The 15,253-nt window shown below is 41.9% G+C and overlaps 1 protein-coding gene across 1 annotated transcript in view; it reads left to right on the top strand.

Annotated features, from left to right (window-relative positions):
* MLIP (muscular LMNA interacting protein) overlaps positions 1–15,253 on the top strand; it is a 394,933-nt gene that overhangs the window by 297,184 nt on the left and 82,496 nt on the right. Inside the window, exons 11-13 of the mRNA XM_056565747.1 lie at positions 2,320–2,364; positions 4,876–4,920; positions 7,610–7,732. Coding sequence (XP_056421722.1) covers positions 2,320–2,364; positions 4,876–4,920; positions 7,610–7,720 — 201 coding nt within the window. The 3' untranslated portion in view covers positions 7,721–7,732. The remainder of the gene's footprint in view (positions 1–2,319; positions 2,365–4,875; positions 4,921–7,609; positions 7,733–15,253) is intronic.

Consider the following 15,253-nt stretch of genomic DNA (forward strand, 5'->3'; position numbering starts at 1 on the left):
CGGCTATTAATGCCGGCGCTCAGCTACAAGAATCAGCTGGGGTCCGGCCGGTATGGCACAGGCTCAAGTCTGGAGCCTGCGCCATACCCCCTTAACGGCACAATTCAAGTTTTAATCTGAAGCAAGAGAGCTGGACCAGTATCCCTTGTCTGCTAGTTTCATATGGGAAGCGGCCCACACTGTCCGTGCTCCAGCAAATCATACTATTTGGATGTCTACTAAATACTGCATATTCTGGTGAGTGAGCTGAGTTGCATTACTGCCTTTCATTGCCGAAGCATAACTTAGGTTGGGGGGCTTATGCACCCCCCCTTGGTCCACCTGTTGTGATACTACTTGACAGAACTAGCTTGGTCAGAACCAGATCTTTTTGTGAGAATGCAGCGAGCCAGCAGAGCCGATCTTTTAAAAGTTTGCTCATCTCTATTAATTAACCCAATTACCTCTTGGGTGAGTGTACATGTGTTTTCAACAGAGAGGAGGGAAAGCCACTGACAATTTGCAGGTCCCACTAAAATCAGTGGGCTTGGCAGACTTTTCTCTAATGTGTTTAGTGGCCTTTAGTCCCACCACCTAATACATTATGTTACACAATGATTATGTTCTTCAACAAGTTTCAGGATAGCCAGGCTCTCACTATCTGCTGTTCTTTTCTTCTCAAGACTATCACACCAATACCTCACACTGACCCATCATTGGCTCCCAAAGTTTTATAGTGTATTAACAGCTTACCGATTGTTCTTATATCAGCTACTTCCAGACCTTGCTGTGAAAGACCTCTCAGGTTCTCCAAGTCTCCAGTGTCTGGCTTCAGTCCACCTATTTGCCTCATTTGGGCTATATTCAGCCTTTTCTGCATTTCTCCACTTAAAGGAAATCTGCAGTAAATTAAACTTACTGCATAGGGGATAAGTGTCTGATCACAGGGGGTACGAATGCTGGGACGATCTCCTGCATGGGGCCCTGGCTGTGCTGCAGCACTCCATAGAGCTGTATGAAGGATGGCATGTCCCACAGCACAGCGTGGCAATGTCGAGTCACCATTCGGGAGATCGATGGGTCCCAGCGGTCGGACCCCCCGCGATCAGAAACTTATCCCCTATCCTGTGGATAAGGAACAAGTGTATTTTGCTGAAGTTGTCCTTTAAATGGGCACTGTCATGAACTTTTTTGGGATATGTTGTAGTACTTGGCGTGAACGCCGGGGCTGTGCGCATTGGCTCACTGGCCTCATGTGCAGCCCCCCCCCCCCCCCCGGCTGGGATATCTTGCAAGGCAGGTCAACTATGCTCCTATACTCCTCCTGGGTAGCCCATGAACTGCTAAAAAGGGAGGGGGAGACCCCAGAGCAGCCTGCCATGCTATTGACCACTCATATATGTGCACTCCCGACAGGAGCGCAGCATAGATGAGGTGAGGGCGGAAGTCAGCGCCCAGCAGGCATCAATGATGTGGCGCCTGCTGGGGAAGTCGGCTTCCTGCTCAGCAAGAGTGAGCAGCATAAGAGTAGCTATTTAGAAGGTAGGAAACTAATTTTAAAAGGCAGGGAGGGGGTTAGGGATACATTATCAATGGGTGGGGACAGAAAATAAATTATATACTTGGTGGGAGCTACTCTTAAAGCTCTCCACTGTTCTCTGCTTTAGACTAAAATCCACTGGAGCATATTATAGTGGCTGAGCTCAGACCTACATACTTGAATATGGAATTTTTTTTAAATGGAGTTCCTCTGAATGGAGGCACTGGTCCCCAAGTATTTTAAGAGGGCTTTATTAAAATACTTGGGGACCAGTGCCTTCATTCAGAGGAACTCCATTTCAAACATTTCCATATTCTACTTCCACCAGATAGACTGACGGGAAGTTCCTTGTGGCAGGGGTCCGGCTCTTTCTTTTTCCAGACGCTACTGTAGGTGTTGTGCTCTGAACGCAACACCTAAGGGTAAGAACCCATCTTTGTCTCTTCTCTGTTACCTTCGCAAAATGGTCCTCACTAGGGGCGCACCTCTTGTTGCTTTTTCTCTTTTCCATATCAGACCTACATAATAAGCATACCCTCCACAGGAGGGTATTTTTGCTTTCTTTCTATTATGTGTCTATGATAGAACAGATACAATAAATCCATTATACATATAGCATTTCATAAAATACCTTTCGCTGCTTCTTTGGGAAATCAAAGACGTCAAATTACTAATCCTTTCTGGATTGTATGCAGTTATTAGTACAAACCCTTTTTCATCTTTTGTATGCAGCAATTTGATCGTTTGTGGGATACATATATTAAAGTGAATAAACATTTTTTACTCTTTTTGCTTTACAGAAACCAAGGCCTCCAATGAAATCTGCCGGCCGAGAAACCAAATATGTACGTTCATGAAATGTTAAAAAAAGGCGCCAGCTTTAGACTTATATGATGCACATCTCTACACAGATAGCACTTGTCTTCATGCTACATATTTCCCAGTACACCTAATAATACTTAAGAATATAAGGGCGAGATCACAAACTGCAGATCAAGAATCAGTTCAATAAGTAATGGTAGCTGCTCCGTACTTGCAACAGGAAAGGAACTCTGGGGAGTAGCATGTATAGCTTTATTTGTAATGTAAAAACATTTTAGTAATAATCTACAGTGATGCTCAGATTCACTGCCAACCTGTACAGACACAGGCCATTTTAATATCATCTCAAGAGAAAACATAGGATGAAATTCAAAATTACCTAGAAAACCCCTAGGTCACATGGACATTATGATTTAATACTGGAGGCAGTAGGAAGCCGTAGAATGATAAATGTGTATTGCACATATTTTTTTTTTTTTTTTGTAGCATTGTGAAGAGAAGAAAATAATAATAATAATAATAATAATAATATATATATATATATATATATATATATATATATATATATATAAAGGGGATGAGTATTTACCTCAGGGAGAGGCCACCACTCCTGGTGTAACGGAGCTTCAGAAGGCCATTTAGCACTCCGCGGGCATTCTGGGTAGGGGAATATGCAAAGCAGCTCATTACATCACCTTTTCAGGTAATGTTCCCTGGTATCAGCTTGGCTCCTGTTAAGGAATATAAAAAGCTGATCGGGATTTATGCCAAGCCAGACTACTCCCCAAAAGGGAAGTTTCTACCCATCTGCAGACAGCTGTTTCGTGGTGTTTGCCACTCGTCAGTACAGAGCAGGGTGATCTGGCTTGGCTGAGGTAAGAGGCCTGAGAGCAGCTAAAGGGGTTGAGTATTTACCTCAGGGGGAGGCCACCACTCCTGGTGTAATATATATATATATATATATATATATATATATATATATATATATACACACCACGCTGGGCACTGGGGCCAGGAGGGAGCGGCTAGTTTTCATAGCAAGCACTCCCTCCCGGCCCCATTGCACAGCGTAATGCTCTGCCACTTGCTGTGCAAACAAACCCCCTGTGACGGCACTGTAACCTAATAGGAGAATAGGAGACCGAGCACTTGTTTTACTTATACATTTGTATGTTCGCCGCCACAGATAAGGATAATAAAGGGGCCTATGTGCTTGGACCAATCACACAGCGGTCCTAGCGATGACATACAGGAGATAGGCGTGGTGGTCGCAGGCTATAGCCACGCCTATCCAACTGTTGCTGGCTGTTTTATAAAGCATTTTTTAGCCTGATAAAAGCTAATAAGAGATGATAAAAGGTATACCTGGAGAGTAATTCTAAAGAAATTTGTTACCCTGTGATTAGTTTATGGGGGTACAAATTTGTGACAGTTGCGCTTTAAGATGTGGATGGGGCCTTAGTGTAACCTCAATCATCAATCTGTTTACAAAATACTATTTCTTTGCTTTAAATAATAATAATAATGTTCCATCTAGATCTGGCGATTTTATTGTTGTTTATTTAGTGTTACATGTCTTGTTGGCTTAAGTATGTGAGATCCTATTTTGTCTATATGACCTATTAGAGGAGGTCCCATGCTACTAGACAGAACAGAGATGTATTCTGTAAGAAGTGTTTGCTCTCCCAGTCAAATTGAATGCATGTTTAGCCATGATAAAGGGGTACTCCGGTGAAAAACTTTTTTTATTTTTTAAATCAACTGGTGCCAGATAGGTCAACAGATTTGTAAATTACTTCTCTTAAAAATTCCTAATCCTTCCATTACTTATTAGGGGCTGTATACTACAGAGGAAATTCTTTTCTTTTGGGATTTTATTTCTGTCATGAGCACAGTGCTCTCTGCTGACACTGCTGTCTATTTTAGGAACTGTCCAGAGCAGCATATGTTTGCTATAGGGATTTTCTCCTGCTAGAGAGCACCGTGGTCAGGCAGAAAGGAAATTCAAAAAGAAAAGAACTTCCTCTGTAGTATACAGCAGCTAATAAGTACTGGAAGGATTAAGATTTTTAAATAGATGTAACTTACAAAACTTTCTGGAACCAGTTGATTTAAAAAATTATAATTTTCCAGTGGAGTGCCCCTATAAATGTGTGGTGTGCAGAATTGACTTTTCCTTTCAACAGCTGGTGTGGCCCAATCTTCAGTCATAGAATGAAGTGATACAAGGTGAAGTAATCGATACTTCTCTGTGTTCCAGTATCAGCTTTTATTTGCCTGTTCACGGTATGTGATTTTGCCAGCCTGCACCTTGTTTCACTTCATTCGAAGCCTGGTTATGTTTAGAAAGGAGGTTCGTTAAATAAAGAGTTAAAACCAAAGCCTACATATACATCACAAGTATTACAAACCAGTGATACAGTATTGTAACTTAGATTTTATGCCCCTTTATCTTAATTTTTTTTATTGTTTTTGTAAATGCTACAAAAATCGAATAATCAATACATTAACTTTACTTATTTTCAATATTACAGGCCAGCCTCCAGTCTCTCATAAATAAAAATGCTACAGATCCTCAAGTGAGTACTAATTCTTATCTTTTTGTATTTCTCTTCTACTTCATAACATATAAAACTAATAAGATAAGATAAATTGATATAATCAGTGTGCAATTCATAATACAGACTGAACCACTCAAATAAAATCACTTTTCAATAGAAAAATCTGTGGATAAGGGTAACTTTCTGAAATAAGAAAAAACCCTTTAAAAAAAACTAAATTATACCCTATCCTCACTGGGGATAATTGTCAGATTGTGTCTAACCCTTGGGACCCCCTTGTGATTTACAGAATGAGGCCCTGCCACTAACAGCTTCATGGAGCAGAAGATGGAATGTGCGTTAGAAGAGATAAGAGCGCTTGAGATATGGCAACATGGGGTAACCCATGGTAACTAACAACTTGTTTTAAAACCACACCACACTAGCAGAAGTAATTTACAAATCTGTTTCACTTTCTGGCACCAGTTCATTTATAAAAAAAAAGTTTTCCACCAGAGTACCCCTTTAAATGTCCAAAAATGTTTCCCTTTTGGTGACAGTTGCCTGACATTATTAATGCACACACAGAGGTATTAGGTTTTTCCAAACTATCCAAAAAGTAGCAATTGGCATCCTGAATCTAGAAATTTATTTTTTTTACTAATGAAAAGCTGAAAAAAATATCCATTTTTAGGATAATCAGGCTGGGTAGAGCTGGAAGAAACAGCAGCAGTGGTGGTGGTAGAAGTAGCCGCACCAGCAGCAGTACAGTATAAAACCAAGTGAATGAGGGATCTGTGCCCATGTAAATCTCGTAGTAACTGCTTCCAATTTACTGTCCAAAACACATTATCATAGTCCTCTTCTTGCCCCCTGCCACTCCTCTCTGTTTTTTTCAGATGTCTCATGGGCTCCTTGCCTCCCCTCATTATATGATCAGTCCCACTACCAAAGCTATGCTTGGTCAGTGCATCCACCTCCATTACCTCTGCAGCACACTCCAAAAACTGTCCTCACATGACTTCTCCTTTACTATCTTTGTCCATAGCACCTGGTGTGCTATTTTTTTTGAGAAAAAGTGGGGCGCCACTGGGAGGGGGCAAGTCCTCTTCCTTGGATGACTGAGAATGAGGCAACCAGTCTACAATGGCCATATCCTCCAAAACAACACATCCCCTGGAGGATGTGGACAACGCTGACTTCCTAATGTTGCTAACTTCTATCAGGCACATGGCTGCTATTGTGAATACTGGGCCTAGACATGTGGCTGCTGCTATTTCTACTGGGTCTGGGCACATGGCTTCCGCTACTTGTACTGGGCCTGTTCAATTGACTGCTGCTACTTGTACTGGACGTGGACAAATGACTGCTGCTTCCTGTCCTGGGTCTTGACACATGGCTGGTGCCTACAATGCTAGTGCTGCCACTAACATGCCTAACAGGAGAGGGCATGGCAGGGGTGTTCATTCATCTCCCCTGTCCTTAGTCAACGTTTTGTTTACAAAAGATTATGTGGGTGGAGCTTGTGTCGGAAGAGCAGGGTTTTGTGCAAAGTGTGCGTGTCTGCCCTGCTCTCTGATATTGACACAGCTCATGCTTACTAACAAGCGTAAACTGTGTTTGAAATATTCACCAGCTCAGAGCTGGTGAAGATTTCAGGGAGACAGTTCAGGCAGCATGATGTACAGGGTTTTATGTAGAGGCACAAAGCAAAAGTCTTATCTTGATAAATGTCCCCCCCAATGTGTTAATAAAACTCAAAACCCATTTTCTCCATTGTCGATCTATTTGTGTACCACTACAAGAAAAAGGCACAACTGAATCTGATGCAAAACCCTTTTGTTCACTGATTTTCCCCTGAGTGTAGTACAAAAAAAAACTGGCACACTTTTACCCTGACAGAACAAATGCAACACACTGGCCCTCATTTACTATTCTAAACCCGACCTCTTTTGTCGGGTTTTTTTGTCGCATCTTTGTCTGCGCCATGTCGCAGACATTGTGCGCCAGTCTGCGACAGGATGCAACATTTTTTCCCGACGGACCCGATGTGGATTCTCTCAAACCCGAAAAAGGGGCGTAACCCGACATTTCTGAGCTTTCCCACGTATTTATTAAGGTTTCCAACCCGAATTTGTTGAATTGTTGTGGATTTTTTCCCGACAGCTCAGAGGAGTTGGAAACCAAAACCTACAAAACCCACGTGCGACAAACAGGATGCGACATAATAATAAATACCAGGGGAAAAAAGCAGTCGGGTAAGAAAGCAACATAGACTTACAACCCGATTTTCTTAGTAAATGAGGGCCACTGTCTGCAGCTTCTTTCTGTACACTGCATAGACATATTGTAATAGTGCGGTGGTCTTACTCCTATTTGGGCTGCTAAGCACAGAGCTGTCCCTCGCACAGATCTGCTCCTTACTGCTGCTCTCCCAAAAATGGTCACTGCAGTTGAGTGCAATGACTTTTTTTGCCTCCTGATTGATTGGGAGCTGTTTACAAGGCATTGTTAGCTTCCCTGAGGCTAGGTGATCCTTCCTCTGCTTCTATTGATGACAATACACATTTAGGCCTTATCTATTTGGCTGTATTGTGGCTCCTTTCAGATCAATAGCAAGAGACCTCAATATAAACTTTTACACTGTTTGCAAAACTGGAAAATAATGTCAGTGTGAACAATACGGAAAGGGTGAACTCTTCAGTTTTGTGTTGTTTCTTTTTTTTAGATGACAAGGCCAGGAGTTATAAGACCATTATCAGCACAGGAAAATAATGACAGAAAACTTCATCCAAACCTGTTCCAGCAATATTCCATGCCTCCATACAAAAGAGAATAAGGAGGACCTCGGGTAAGTTTTTTTATTTACAAATACCTAAATGTCCCCCTAAAAAACTGTGTTGATATAAGAGCTGTGTTTATACAAGAGGTAGAATGTATATACAAGCTTCTACCATACTAGCATATTAAAGGGATATTCCACCCCTAGACATCTTTATCCCCTATTCAAAGGATAGCGTATAAGATGTCTGATTGTGAGGGTCCCCAGCGGCGGGATCTCTGTGTTGCACCTGGCGTTCGTTTAGAGTTCGTTCAGCGACGGAGGCTCGTGACGTCATGGCCGTGCCCCGCTCATGATGTCACAGCCATGCCTCTCATGCAAGTCTATGGGACGGGGTGTGACAGCTATCATGCCCCTCCCATAGACTTACATTGAGGGGGCATGGCCATGACGTCATGAGTGGGTTGTGACTGCGATGTCACAAGCCTCCGCCCTGCATCGCCAGTCATCCGGCACAGATAGGGGATAAGATATCAAGGGGCTGAGTACCCCTTAAGTCCAAATCAGAGTCCTTCATGTAGATTATGCCATAATGGTGCACAGGCAAGACCACCTCACTGCCAGAGGAGTAGGGGCCAAAGCAGAGCCATTCTAGAAATCAGTGTTCACAAAGGTTGGACTCCAAAGCACTAGACAGTTGGGACACATTCCAGATAAATGTCTGTAGCAGGAAGACTTTTCTTGAGCAGTGTATGTTACAAACAGTTGACATACATATAATCCATACAAGATTTGTGAGGAGAAAACTGCTGTTGGACTGCTGGGTCATGGTCAAACTGTGGCATGATCCAATAAAGTGTTTGGCTCACAGAGGGGGATGGAACCTCTTATTATACAGTTTATGAATTCAGGAACCCAGTGTACAGTAATATGACAAAGAAGGAAGACCTGGTACAGAGGTTTGTGAAATACCTCAAACACAGTGGAGGTAACTGGTCCTGGTGGTATTCTGAAGTTAAAGACTGGAGAGGACAAGGGCCAGGTTATCAATGTCCTACTATGAACGATTCCTTGAATCCTGGGATCCATGAAAAGAGTTTAAAGGGGCAGCACAAACTGAACAAGAATACTGCTGATAGTACAACCATTAGACAATTCAAGGACAACAAATGCAAAGCTATAGGACAATCAGGTTGTCAGGCTTTTTATTCCTTTATAGAAGCAGGGAGCAAAAAACTGTGATGTACCACATTTATCTATTTAAATTACCTAAATGTGAGGGGTGCCAGAATATCAATAGGATTAAAGATATAATCATTTACATTATATGAATTGTTATTAGGACCCCCTGCTTACTACTGATAAGCTTTGCTGTTTGAAAATTAGCTTTCTTTTTGCTGAAATTTGGACTTCAGGAATCGACTGTCATGATAATTTTTAATACACAAGGGTTGCAAACCCATTTATATCTGCTACTGCATGCTGGGTTGTTTTAATAGGAGAAAAGGAACTCTTCCTCAGTGGCATATTTGTTCATGCAGCGATGTTTACAAGCTGGAAACGGCTGCTAACAGGTTTATCTATTCTTTCTAAAGGCTAATATGACTTTTACAATATGATAGAATTAAGCATGTAAAACAAAAAAAATAAAAAAAACTTTTATTGTTAAGGAAATATTCTGCAGTTTGATGACTTTTATGTTTATATATAAATTTGATATGTTTAAAGGTCAAAATAATATAAGATATATACACTTCAAGGACACATTTTGAAGACTGTATTTTAATCAGACAAATATCTTTATATTGCAATGGAGGAGCGTTTTCTTTCTATTCAGGAGGTGAACTCTACAAAAGGAAAAGCAGTACTTAAAGGGGTACTCCGGTGCTTACACATCTTATCCCCTATCCAAAGGATAGGGAATAAGATGCCTGATCGCGGGAGTCCCGCAGCTGGGGACGCCCCTGATCTTGCACGCGGCACCCCGTTTGTAATCAGCCCCCGGAGCGTGTTCCCTCCGGGTCTGATTATGGTTGACCGCAGGGCCGGTGGCATTTGACGTCACGCCTCCGCCCCCGTGTGACATCACGCTCCACCCCTCAATGCAAGCCTACGGGAGGGGGCGTGATAGCTATCACGCCCCCTCCCGTAGCCTTGCATTGAGGGGTGGAGCGTGACGTCACACGGGGGCGGAGGAGTGACGTCAAACGCCGCCGACCCTGCGGTCGACCGTAATCAGACCCGGAGTGAACACGCTCCGGGGGCTGATTACAAACGGGGTGCCACGTGCAAGATCACGGGCGTCCCCAGCTGCGAGACTCCCACGATCAGGCATCTTATTCCCTATCCTTTGGATAGGGGATAAGATGTGTAAGCACCGGAGTACCCCCTTTAAAGAGTACCTGACACCAAAACTAAACATTTAATATATTGTTCCTTATATAATTATAAGACACTTTGCTATTTACTTGCTGTTAAAATTCTAAACCTTTATTTGTTATTAATGTAATAGAAAAATCGACTACTAGGTGGCTCTGTTCTGTTCCCTTCCACAAGTCAAACATTTAGTTTGGCTCTCGCAAGCTTTAGTGACGTTGCACCTGCTGAGGAACGCCCATTTGCTCCTGCCAGGAACTCACACATTCTGAGCAAGGGGAAACGTAGGAAAAAAAGCTTTTTAAAGCTCAGAAATGTTTTTTAAAGGCAGGAGAGATGTTAGGAATACTTAGGGAATATAATCTGAGTTAGTTTAGAAAATATGGTATGATCACAGGTACTCTTTAAGGCTATGTTCACACGTACAGGATTTTGCATCGATTTGATGCACAAGATTTGTAACTGCAAATTAAAAGCTGTGCTCAGTCATTTGGTTTACATTGAAATCTGCAGCAGAAAATCCTGTGCATCAAATCCTGTGCATCAAATCTGCGTACATGTGAACGTACCCTTAAGGGGAATTCAGGATTAGAGAAATGTTCTATATGTTGCTGGGGCTGCAAGGACAATTCAAAAGAACACATACTTACCTACCTTGCTCCCTATGGAATCCCTTGTGAAGTCCTCTGAACACTGCAGCTGCTACTTCACGGCTTGCTCAGCCAATCAAGGACTTCACTGCAGTTAACGATTGTCTGAGTGGGCCGTCACTGCACAATAAGAGTCTGTTTTGAAAGTAGCAGCGGAACGCTCATACAGGGGACTGGTAGCCTTCACAGGGGGATCCACAAGGGAGCAAGTTAAGCAAGCATATGTTCTTTTTAATTGTTCTTGCAGCCCCAGCAACAGACAGAACATTTCTGGAAACCTGACTACCCCTTTAATAAGTATAATATGGTAAATTTTCAAATTTAAATTGAAAAATTCCAGAGCTAAGAAAATTGTACTATATATCCCTGAAGTAATTACAACAAGCCATTAAAAAGGTAAAGATGGTAATTCAGCAACAGGCTGGGAAGATAAATGAGTTGAAATAAAGAATGGTTACATTAGAAAAGAAGGACCTACAATATCAATTATAAGATTTGGTAAAGGAAAATCAATCTCTGAAGGAAGAAGCTGTTGGCTTAGAGGACAGGTCCACATGTAAGAAACAAGGACAAATAGGGCTGCTGGAAAAATATATTACACAAGAATTTAAAGAATTGGTCTCAGTGAAATTACCAGAACTATTGAAAATGCAGACTCTAAATAACATAGAATAGGGAAATTGGACAAATAAATAAACAGAGAGCCTAGTCGGCCAATTGCAAAGTTGCTGGACTACTGTTAAAAACAGCAAATCATATAGGAGCATATTAGATTTATGTAGAAATAGACCTAAAATTCTATTGTACTTAAATTGTTCAACTATCGTAACAGCCAGAAAATGCTCTCTTTGCATTTTCAATCTACACTCGAGAAATAAATAATGATTTTTTTTTCGTGTTTTTTGAGTATGGCGAGATGGATCAAAACCATGAGCACTGGAGTTTGTTCAAGGGAGACTATTGATTTATTGCACAATTGGTCACAGTTGCTTTTTAGAGACTTTCCATTATGTCTCCTAAAATTGTGTAGCTATACCATAGTATGGTGGACCTTTTGCAGTGGTCATGAATGTATCAGGTGCGACTTGTCACACAATTTGTCGCAAAACTACATTAACCCAGACCTGACTTACAAAACTGACTGTGGACAGCATTTCTAACAAGTGGCACTGTCATGACGAGCGCTTCGGTCTCTGCCTCTGGACCGGAGCGCTCGCCCTCTGCCGCTCCTCTGCGCAGTGTTCCTGGGTCCCGTGGCAGCTCGTCCCCGCACGCGATCCGCATCCCAGTCTCACTTACCTCTCCTTGCTCCGGTGTATGCCAGCCATGTGTCCCAGCGTGCGTGTCCCTGCTCTCTAGGGCCCGTGCGCGCCGGCTGCATCAAGTTTAAAGGGCCAGCACACCAATGATTGGTGCCTGGCCCAAAGTGTTAATTAAGCGCCAAATATAAATCCGTCCAGCCCCTTCCTGCCCTTGCCGGATCCTTGTTGCCATAGTGCCCTTGAGAAAGCGTTTTTAGTGTATTCCCTGCCTGTTGCCGAACCCGTTGCTAACGACTACCGCCTGTGAACCGATGCTGCCAGCCCTGACCTTTGCTACGTCTGACTACGCCTCTGCTTGTCCCTTCGGTACCGTGCCTATCTCAGCTACCAGAGAGGTTGAGTCGCTACCGGCTGGAACGACCTGGGGGTTACCGCCGCAGCAAGTCCATCCCGCTTTGCGGCGGGCTCTGGTGAAAACCAGTAATCCCTTAGACTCCATTCCCCCGGTACGGCCCACGTCATCACCTCTCTGGTACAGCGGATCCACCCACCAGTTCCCGCTACCTGCTACCAGTCCGGATCCTGACAGGCACACATTGGTGCAACCAGTTAAACAGTCTTAGAAAACTAATCACAGAAGAGTAAACACATAAAGTGCTGTACTGAAGTGTAATTAAAAAATAGTGTTGCTCGCGAATATTTGCAATGCGAATTCGAATATATTGGAATATATTCATAATGACGAATATTCGTTTTTTTTTTTTTTTTTTACAGTACACATCACAGTGATCATCCCTCTCTGCTTCCAGCTTGTGTGGTGTAAAGAAGGCTCTAATACTACTGTGTGAGACTGGCGTGCGCATTTTCGCATATGCGAAAATTTGAGTATGCGAAAATAAAACGTTAATATTACGAATATGCAAATTTAGCGAATATATGACAAATATTCGTCTAAATGTTCGCGAAATATCGCAAATTTGAATATGGCCTATGCTGCTCAACACTATTAAAAAAGTAAAAAGTGTACTAACGCCATATTAGTCACTTGCGATGCAACCATGTAATACATTTGGCACATCTACACATTACACAACACAAATGAACCGTACTACCCTTGATAAATTCCCTCTATGATTTTTAATGTTATTTAATTGAATGTAGACATCATTTCCTAGGGACACAATTAACCCCTTAAGGACAATAGGCGTAAATGTACGTCATGGTGCCGTGGTACTTAACGCACCATGACGTACATTTATGTTCCGCCATGACCGCGAGCACCGGGATACTTGATACTTGATACTGATACTTGAATCCTTTCTTGGTGAAAAATTCCAAAATGTGAAAAAGTTGAAAATTGTGCATTTTTCTAATTTGAAGCTCTCTGCTTGTAAGGAAAACAGACATTCCAAATAAATTATATTTTGATTCCCAAATACAATATGTCTACTTTATATTTTCATCATAAAGTTGACATGTTTTTACTTTTGGAAGACATGAGATGGCTTCAAAGTTCAGCAGCAATTTTCCAATTTTTCAAAAATTTTTCTAAATCGGAATTTTTCAGGGACCAGTTAAGTTTTGAAGTGGATTTAAAAGGCTTTTTTTAATTTAAAAATACCCCATAGATGACTCCATTATAAAAACTGCAACCCTCAAAGTATTCAAAATGACATTCAGAAAGTGTGTTAACCCTTTAGGTGTTTCACAAGGATAGCAGTAAAGTGAAGGAGAAAATTCAAAATCTTCATTTTTTACACTCGCATGTTCTTGTAGACCCAGTTTTTGAATTATTTACAAGGGGTAATAGAAGAAAAAGCCCCCCAAACTTTGCAACCCAATTTATCTCGAGTAAGGAAATACCTCATATCTGGATGTCAAGTGTTCGGCGGGTGCAGTAGAGGGCTCAGAAGGGAAGGAGCGACAATGGGATTTTGGAGAGTGAATTTTGCTGAATTGGTTTTTGGGGGGCATGTCACATTTAGGAAGCCCTATGGTGCCAGAACAGCAGAAAACCCCCACATGTCATACCATTTTGGAAACTACACCCCTCAAGGAACGTAACAAGGGGTCCAGTGAGCCTTAACACCCCACAGGTGTTTGACGACTTTTTGCTAAAATCAGATGTTTAAATGAAAAAAAAAATTTCACTTAAGTGCAGTTTTTTCCCCAAATTTATCATTTTTACAAAGGGTAATGGGTGAAAATGCCCCCCAAAATTTGTAACCCCATCTCTTCTGAGTATATAAATACCCCTTGTTAGGACTTAAAATGCTTTGTGGGCAAACTACAATGCTCAGAAGAGAAGGAGTCACATTTAGCTTTAGGAAAGCAAATTTTCCTGAAATGGTTTTTGGGGGGCATGTCACATTTAGGAAGCCCCTGTGGTGCCATAACAGAAAAAAAACACATGGCACACTATTTTGGAAACTACACCCCTCAAGGAATGAAACAAGGGGTACAGTGAGCCTTAGCACCCCACAGGTGTTTGACGACTTTTTGTGAAAGTTGGATGTGTAAATGAAAAAACATTTTTTTTCACTAAAATGCTGTTTTTTTCCCCAAATTTTAAATTTTTACAACCCCATTTCTTCTGAGTATGGAAATATACCATGTGTGGACGTCAAGTGCTCTGCTGGCGCACTACAATGCTCAGAAGAGGAGGAGCACCATTGAGCTTTTTGAAAGAGAATTTGTTTGGAATGGAAGTCGGGGGCCATGTGCGTTTATAAAGTCCCCAATGGTGCCAGAACAGTGGACCCCCCCACATGTGACCCCATTTTGGAAACTACACCCCTCACAGAATTTATTAAGTTGTGCAGTGAGTATTTACACCCCACTGGCATTTGACAGATCTTTGGAACAGTGGGCTGTGCAAATGAAACATTTTATTTTTCATTTCCATGGATCACTGTTCCAAAAATCATTCAGACACCTGTGGGGTGTAAATGCTCATTGTACCCCCTTATTACATTCTGGGAGGGGTGTAGTTTCCAAAATGGGGTCACATGTCCATTGTTCTGGCCCTATGGGGGCTTTGTAAACACACGTGGCCTTCAATTCAGGACAAATTTTCTCTTCAAAATCCCAATGGCGCTCACTCTCTTCTGAGCATTGTAGTTCGCCTGCAGAGCACCTTACATCAAAATGTGGAGTATTTTCTTACTCAGAAGAAATGGGGTTACAAATTTTAGGGGGCTTTTTTCCTATTTTCCCTTGTGAAAATGAAAATTTAGGGTAACACCAGCATTTTAGTGAAAACATTTTTTTTTTCCTTTTCTCATCCAACTTTAATGAAAATT

This window comes from Hyla sarda, chromosome 3, assembly GCF_029499605.1.
Source record: "Hyla sarda isolate aHylSar1 chromosome 3, aHylSar1.hap1, whole genome shotgun sequence".
NCBI lineage: Eukaryota > Metazoa > Chordata > Amphibia > Anura > Hylidae > Hyla > Hyla sarda.